The sequence below is a fragment of the Phascolarctos cinereus genome, unplaced genomic scaffold (genome assembly GCF_003287225.1).
Source record: "Phascolarctos cinereus isolate Bilbo 61053 unplaced genomic scaffold, phaCin_HiC Scaffold_1;HRSCAF=81, whole genome shotgun sequence".
Taxonomy (NCBI): domain Eukaryota; kingdom Metazoa; phylum Chordata; class Mammalia; order Diprotodontia; family Phascolarctidae; genus Phascolarctos; species Phascolarctos cinereus.
In genome coordinates, this window is record NW_027555514.1 from 259,952,032 (window position 1) to 259,960,381 (window position 8,350).

Genomic DNA, 8,350 nt, shown 5'->3' on the forward strand with positions numbered 1-8,350 from the left:
AAATAACCTCTACAGTGTTATAAGATTTTTCTTCCTTCCTTCCTTCCTTCCTTCCTTCCTTCCTTCCTTCCTTCCTTCCTTCCTTCCTTCCTTCCCTTCCTCCCTCCCCCTCTCCCTTCCTCCCTCATGTCTTTCTTTCTTTCTTTCTTTCTTTCTTTCTTTCTTTCTTTCTTTCTTTCTTTCTTTCTTTCTTTCTTTTTCTTTCTTTCTTTCTTTCTTTCTTTCTTTTTCTTTCCTTCCTTCCTTCCTTCCTTCCTTCCTTCCTTCCTTCCTTCCTTCCTTCCTTCCTTCCTTCCTTCCTTCCTTCCTTCCTCCCTTCCTTCCCTTCCTCCCTTCCTCCCTCCCTCCCTCCTCCCCCCCCTCCCTTCCTTCCTCCCTCCTTTCTTTCCTTCCTCCCTTCCTTCCTTGTTTCCTTTTTTTTTTCATCAAAAACACATGAAGATGGTCTGCTAAGGCACTGGAGGGTCTCGATCTGTGTTTGTAAAGCAAATACATCAGTTGAGCCACAGATCACATGATCATCAATCTAGGACCTCTTAATTACTCCTATATCTCACAGACAAGGAAACTGAAGCCCAGGAAATTTAAATCACACGTCCAAAGTCGCATTTGTGGTCAGAAGCAGATCTAAGAATGAACCTAATAGGTTCAATGATATTTGGAAGGTACCTGGCACATAGCAGGCACTTAATTAATGTTTGTTCTCTTTCCTTTTTCTGACTCCAAATCCAACAGTCTTGGTAGTGTACCGTGATGTCTCCTGGCTTTTAAGTATTTTTAATAAGAGTGACAATATGGAATGTTATGCTATGTCAGGCAGGATTGTTAGGTGGAAAGACCATGCATTGCATTTGGAATCAAATCTTGTTTCAAATCCTGACTCTTACGTTTACAACCTGTCTAACCTGGGTAAATCCCCTCAACTTTTCTAAGCCTCAGTTTACTCATTTTTAAAATGAAGGAGTTAGATTATCTGGCCTCTGAGATCCCTTCCAACTCTAAATCTATGATCTTATGACATTTTTATCCAATTTTCTAACCCTTCCATGCTAGATCATTTTGAAGCCAAATGACTTCACAGTGAGATACAAAACACGTTCACCAGTAACTTTTCAGCATATGTTTAATACAAAGAAGCTATTATTTCTCTTCCAATTCTCTTTTTTTATTCATTCTCCCACCATTCCCTCACCCTTCTTAATCCAGGCATAAATATCCTTTTTCAAATATGAATATTAGCATGCACATATACATATAGCCTTCCTTTTCTCAATCAGCAATTTAATTGTAGGTGCCGGAAGATAATTAATATCACAGGAAAAGAGAAAAGGCAAAGGGCATATTATTTTAGAGCATAGAGATGATCATAACAACTCCATCTGCTTTATAAATTAAAAATAAAACAAAGTAAAGCGACACGGCAGGTATTGTGGTACTTGTGGTTTTTTTTTTCCCATTTAAAAAAACCAACTATACACCACTAAACTTTGTAAATCAAAAGCAAAGAAAACAAAACAATAAAAATAGATAGTTGGTAGAAGAATTGAAAAGATGAAAGGGATATCAGTCTCTACCTATGAAGTGTAATAAACTTTATACTAGACTATTGACTCTGTAAACCCCATCCCAGGATGGCTGGGGGTGGGGGTGAGGAGAGGAGGGTGCTTTAAATGACAACATACTGAAGGAGCCTGAAGCAGACCATTAAATCCATTGGGATTGGGGGCTTAATCTCATTTCCATCCAGGCGGAGGTAGCGGAGGCGGGGTCCATCACTGAAGGAATCCCGCATTCCTGCCACAACGGGGGTGGCTGGACACATCACTGAACCATTAACACCTGTATAGGTAAGAACAGTATGAGCACTCTTGTCTTGGATTCCATAACACACGTGTGCCATACACACACACACACACACACACACACACACACACACAGAGAACACTTTTCTCCAAAAATACAAGATAACCATCCAGATGGCTTTAGGACACTTATTCTAGGTCAAAGGTTCTTAATTTGGGATCTGTGAACCCGTTTACAATATTTGGATAGCTGGGTTTCAGTATAATTGGTTTCCTTTGGTATCATATGTATTCATTTTATGCATTTAGAAATGTTATTCTTGGAAGCATTCCATAAGCTTTTAACCAGACAGCCCATGGGATCCAGGACACACACACACACACACACACAAAAAGATTAAAAATTCCTGTTCTAGATTATATAAAGCATAAGGTCATGTCGTGTGTAGAGGAACAGGCCTGGAGTCAGGCAGACCTTAGTTCAAATGTGGCCTCAGACACTCACTAGCTGTGTGACCTGGGCAAATCACTTCACCCTGTTTGCCTCAGTTTCCTCATCTGGAAAGTGAGCTGGAGAAAGAAATGGAAAACAGCTCCAGGATCTTTGGCAAGAAAACCCCAAACAGGGTCACAAAGAGTCGGATACAACTGAATAATAACAACAAAATAAAACCCTTCATAACCTTCATGTATAGATTTCTGGTGATAAGCTTCTCCTAACTTAGCTAAATTGGTCCTGAAGCAATCAGCACATATCCCATGAATGAGACACAATACAAAAAAATAACAGTCTTTGGAGCCAGAGGATTTGGACTCAAATCTTGCTTTTACTTTCTGTTTGATGTTGGACAATTCATTTGATGTTTTTGGTCCTGACTTTCTCCATTCATCAAAAAAGGGTGCAGACTAAAGGACCTCTGAGATCTCTTCTCTCAATTTAAGAAGCTATGACTCAGTTTGCCATTCAGCAACTTAATCTTCCTGGGCCTCAGTTTCCTCATCTGTAAAATGGATGTGTGGACCAAAGGACTTCCAAAGTCTCTTCTAGTTCCAAATCTAAAATCCTAGGGCCAGGGCATTACTCAAAACCTCTTTTTAGTTTAATAAAACCAAGAAGTTTCCTCCACTGGAACCTTCTAGAACCCAGAGTTCTTTGAATGTCACAAGGAGGCCTCAGAATAGATACATCTTCAATGAAGGAACAAATCACTAGCAAAAAAGTCTTGGTTCCCATCTTTTACAATTCTTTCTTCTATGTAAGTCAAGTTGGTGACCATCATAATTAACATTTAATTATAGCTTTATGATTTATAATTCATTTCACTCACATAATTTTGTTTTAAAAAGCCATTCACTTACCTGGGAGGTGGGTAATATAAGTCCTATTTTGTCCCATTTTACAGATGAGAAAAATGAGACTGAGAAGTTATACACACAGCTTTTATGTGCCATTGACAGAGCTTCCCTTGGTCCTTCCCAAAACCAAGGTCAGTCCTTTATCCACTGTACTCTACTGCTTCTCAAGAAGTATTTGGTGAATGAATGAATGAATGAATGAATGAGTAGTAGAGAGTTACAAAGTCAGGCTAGTTGAGGAGAAAATGGTGAAAGATTAGGAAGGGGAGTGTGATGTCATTGCCAATGGGAACTCTCTTTGCCAATGTAGACTGGTACCTTCTAATCTTAGAGAGTCACTTAGAGCAGTAAAAAGTTAATCCCAGGCCCCTACTTCAAGCCCAGTTCTCTAACCATGATTCCACACTGCCCCAAGAAGATTACCTTACAAATATGCATACACTCAAATCAGTAGGATTTTACTAATATTCCCTTTAATCAATATCTTTAATTAAGTTATCATGAAAAAAATCAAGAAAATCCTGAATCCCATCATTTTAATAATTTTTTAAAATTTTTTTTGGGGGGGCAATGGGGTTAAGTGACTTCCCCAGGGTCACACAGCTAGTAAGTGTTATGTGTCTGAGGGCGGATTTGTACTCAGGTCCTCCTGATTCTAGGGCTAGTGCTCTATCCACTGCGCCACCTAGCTGACCCCATCTTAATATTTTTAATTGAAAATCTTACTCTTGCCAGAAATTAAATTGGAATGACTCTTTACACAAATATTTCTTCAGTTTTCTGTGAAATTTAGGATGGAAGGAAATATGGAAATTTCTTAGATCAATGGCTACGCTGAATGAGTACTTAAGCAAACATTTCCAGTCTTACCAAAGACAGGACAAAGAATGGTTCCACCAACTGAACAAAACCCAAAGGTTTGAGTCTATGGGAAAGTCCATTTCCTAGCCTCAAACAAAACCCGACTCAAAATGCTAAATCATTTCATGGAAAAAAAAAACGTACTTGAAGTCAGAAGACTTGGGTTTTGGGTCCGGTTCTAGCATTTGCAAACCTGTGCAACCTTGAGGAAATCACCTAACATCTCTGAACCTTAATTTTACCTAATTAAAAAACAGAAATGTAATTTTGATCACTAACTCTAGCTAGGGAAAGACACTCCAACTCTTCTTGCCTACATTCTTTTGCTTAGGTTATCCCACATCCTTAAAATTCCCTTCCTCCTCCCCTCCCCTGTATCCCTGGATTCCCCAGAATAACTCCTACATCCTCCTTAACTTAGAAATTCTGAGATTTTCTGCAGCAACTATGGTATTCGGTATTAGATTTCAATTCAGGGGATGCAGCGAGGTGGCAGAGTTGATAGACCACCAGCTCCGGAGGCAGGAGGACCTGAGTTCAAATTTAGCATCAAACACTTACTAGCTATATATGACCTTGGATAAGTCACTTAACCCTAAGTGCCTCAAAAAAATCAATAAAGGACTGCCTGCTTAGATTCTGTCAAGGTCCAAAGACAGTTAACTATTGATAATGCTGCTGACCTACCTACTTACCAACCCCATAGGGTTATTAAAAGATCATTGAAATGTGAAGCATTTTACAAACCCAAAATGGGAATCTAAGTGTCATCTGTTGTTTTTATTATTAATTTATTATGATTTTTATGTTATCGTTACACACAGGATGTAGCCCTCTGATAGATTAACCTTCTAATTTAAATATATATATATATATACACACACACACACACACACACACCACACACACACACACACACACACACACATAAATCCAGCTGTGACTCCAGAAGATAGGCTATATTCTCTCAAAGTATAGAAGGCATATAAATCCTCTCAGTCTACACCCCTGTCCCCATTCCCTGCTTTTGCTTTACTTATGCCCTTAACAGAGGTTATATAGGAATGCAGCTTAACTAGGTAATGAAATTACTGCCCTCAATACATGCAGGGCCAGAACTGGCCCATTGCAGGATTATGAAGGTAAAGGAATTTGTCTTCAGAGCTTTTAGCATCCTTGTTCCCTATATTGCTTACCCAACAGCATACCTTCTTGGTCAGTTTCTCAGAACATCCTTATAATTTTATATTTTGACCATGACCTTTCTCCCTTCAGGGAAAAAAAGGAAACAAAATTAAACATTTTTTTTTAAGTTAAGAAAAAAGAATGTCTTTGATTCACTGACAGGCAGAGTAATGTAGGTGGTTATGTCCTGGACTTAGAAGCAGAAAGACCTGGGATCAAATCCTACTCAGACATTTACTAGCTATGTGACCCCTAAGCAAGTTCACCTCTCTGGGTCTCATTTCTATCATCTATAAAATGAGGGGACTGAACTTGATAACCTCTAAGATTCTTACCAGTTCTAAATTTATGATACTATGATCCCTAAGACTTGGTAAAATAGGAGATGCTTTAAGTCAAGGAAATGAATCTCTAACTGTAGAATTTCAGGAGGCAGTAGGGGGAATTCCCTGGTGTCCTCAAAGTCAAGAACTATTTATTGAGTGCTCTAGATTCTCTGTCTCTGTCTCTCTCTGTCTTTGTCTCTCTGTCTCTGTCTTTGTCTCTGTCTCTGTCTCAGTCTCTGTCTCTCTCTCCCTCTCTCTCTCTCCATCTGTCTATATATTTTGTCTACTTGTCTCTCTAGTATATAGAGAGAGTTCCTCACCAATCATCTGTGAACTCCTTGAAAGCAGATGATAATTATTTTTTTTTGTATTTTTATCTCTAGCATGTACTTAGCACAATACCTAGTTATATTATTATTCAGTTGTTTTTCAGTCATGTCTAACTCTTTGTGACCCTGTTTGGGATTTTCCTGTCAAAGATACTGCAGTGATTCACTACTTCCTTCTCCAGCTCATTTTACAGATGAGCAAACTAAGGCAAACAGGTTAAATGAATTGCCCAGGGTCACACAGCTGGTAAGTATCTAAGGCCAGATCTGAACTCAGAAAGATGAATTGAGTCTTCCTAACTCCAGGCCTGGAGCCCTATACATTGTGCCACCTAACTGCCCAACACAATGCCCAGTGCTTAGCAAATTCTTGTTTAGTGGAATTGGTTTGGAATGCTAAGATTCTGGGAAAACAAAGTTAAAAATTGATTTGCCAGCAACAACTTTTAATTCTACAATTACACAATTTAGAAAATTACCCTCATACTTATTCATATTACTGTCTCTGCCTGAGCCACATCCGTCAATAGGGATCTATCTAGCCTGAAGAAGCATTCAAATTGGGACCAATATGGTAGATAGTCTACTTTCCCAAAGGAGAAGGCTTCCCCTTTGTTAGTTTATAGGAGTTGACTCTTCAAATTCCAGTTCTGATATTAGAAATTGATTGGTCATAAAAATATCTCTTAAATGAGCAGTTAAATACAGTGAATCTGCATAGGTATAAGTTCAAGAAAATATGGTGGGCACTTAGGAACCAGATCCAGAAATTTTCTTCAAAGAGCAATGAAAACAAACCCTGTTTCCATGATGATTACTTCACACACACACACACACACACACACACACACACACACATTTTATATAGATATAGATATATAATTATTGGCTCCTTTCAATTTTAGATTGTCTATATTTCCCCTGCCCTGAATCTTTCTTCCTCTCCCCTCTCATACAGCTGACTCTTATAACAATAATTTTTTAAAAAAAGATAAAAATAAAACCAAAAAGTTACATGCAATGCTCCACACCTGTAGACCTCCACCTCTGAAGAGAGAGGTGTGTGTATGTGTGTGTGAGTTAAGTTGCACTTACTTCTGATTCTGTTATGATCGAGATGGAGATGCTCAAGATGAGCACTGATTCGAGGAACTTTGGTGAGTCTATTGTGAGACAGCTGTAGATCTAGAATTGAAGAGACATCAAAACCACTGGTGGGGAGGCCTGCATCTGTTAATTTATTATAATTGAGCCTCAGGAAAGCCACCTTGGGGATCACGTTGAAATAATTTTCTGGTATCCCCTCGATGGAATTGTTGTCCAAAAATAGTTGCATTGTATTGGCAGGTAACCGGGGTGGCATGTTCCTGAGGGCATTTTGGGCCATGTTGAGTTGAATGAGGTTCTTCAGGCCTTTGAAGGTGTCTCTTTGGAAAGCATTGTCAAAAAGTTTGTTATGCTGAAGATCAAGGAGGGTCAGGTTCTCCAAGTTGCTGAAGGTCCCTTGAGGAATCCTAGAGACCTTGTTCCTTGCTAACTGCAACTGTTCTAAACTTCTGGGAAGCGGGGCAGGCACCTCCTCCAACTCATTATCTTCCAGAAATAAGAAAAGCAGCTTCTTCAGTTGGCTCAAGGCCCCTCGCTCAATCCCATAGTTAGTGATCTTATTTTTGTTGAGATTTATCCATCGCAGTTGGGTGGCGTTCACAAAAGGCTTCTCGGGGATGGTTTTGATCAGGTTGTTTTCCAGATAAAGATACCATATTCTTGAAGGGATCGAGGGGATTTCCTTCAGGCCTCTGTTTTCACAATATAGAGCATTAGGGAAGCTGGGAGGGCAGAAACATTCTGGAGGGCAATCAAAAGAGAGTGCGGTCCAGTCATCCGGATGGGTCACCTCATAGATCTGCCTCGCGATTCGAGTACACGCAGTATTGGCTACAAGTAAAACCAAGACAACGAAGTAGACTGTGGCTGCCATCAGACCCCCTGAAATAAGGGAAAGGAACCATTAGCTAGATTTCACTATCAATTTTCATCTTCAACTCATTATTCTTTGTCTAGATTCATGATTTTGTCAGTGTAGGGAACTCCTGATGAGGTCTTGGGATTCCCCTACCAATTCACATCATTGCCTACTGCACAAATTATAGTCTTAGTAAGTTACCTCTGGTCGCTGAGTGACTTAGTGACTTTTCCACAGTCACAAAGCCAGAATGTTCTATAGAAAGAATTTGAACTCAGATTTACTTTTCTTAGAGTCAGGTTCCTACCTATGACTTCATGTTGCCTCTCCTGCTCATCACCGGGTCACTGTAAACCCTAGTTTGGAAAACTAACTTGGGGAAGGGGACCAATCAGGTCCAAATAATCTCAGGATGTCTTTGAGTGCCCCATAGATAGATAGATAGATATAGATATAGATATAGATATAGATATAGATATAGATATAGATATATAGATATAGATATAGATATAGATATATGTGAGG

The 8,350-nt window shown here is 39.3% G+C and overlaps 1 protein-coding gene across 1 annotated transcript; it reads right to left on the bottom strand.

Moving 5' to 3' along the window:
* Positions 1 to 1,666: 1,666 nt before the first annotated feature.
* On the bottom strand, positions 1,667 to 7,840 carry KERA (keratocan). The gene is made up of 2 exons (XM_021006415.1): positions 6,955 to 7,840; positions 1,667 to 1,839 (listed from the first exon to the last, which is right to left on the bottom strand). Exons 1-2 carry the CDS (start codon positions 7,838 to 7,840, stop codon positions 1,667 to 1,669), a joined length of 1,059 nt encoding a protein of 352 aa, XP_020862074.1.
* Between the last annotated feature and the right edge of the window lie 510 nt (positions 7,841 to 8,350).

Bases quoted from the DNA above. Each gene is read 5' to 3' on its own strand.
- KERA (XM_021006415.1), bottom strand. From the start codon at position 7,840: ATGGCAGCCACAGTCTACTTCGTTGTCTTGGTTTTACTTGTAGCCAAT. The intron at 1,840-6,954 runs GTAAGTGCAACT...TTACCTATACAG, and splicing joins CGATCATAACAGAATCAGAA to GTGTTAATGGTTCAGTGATG.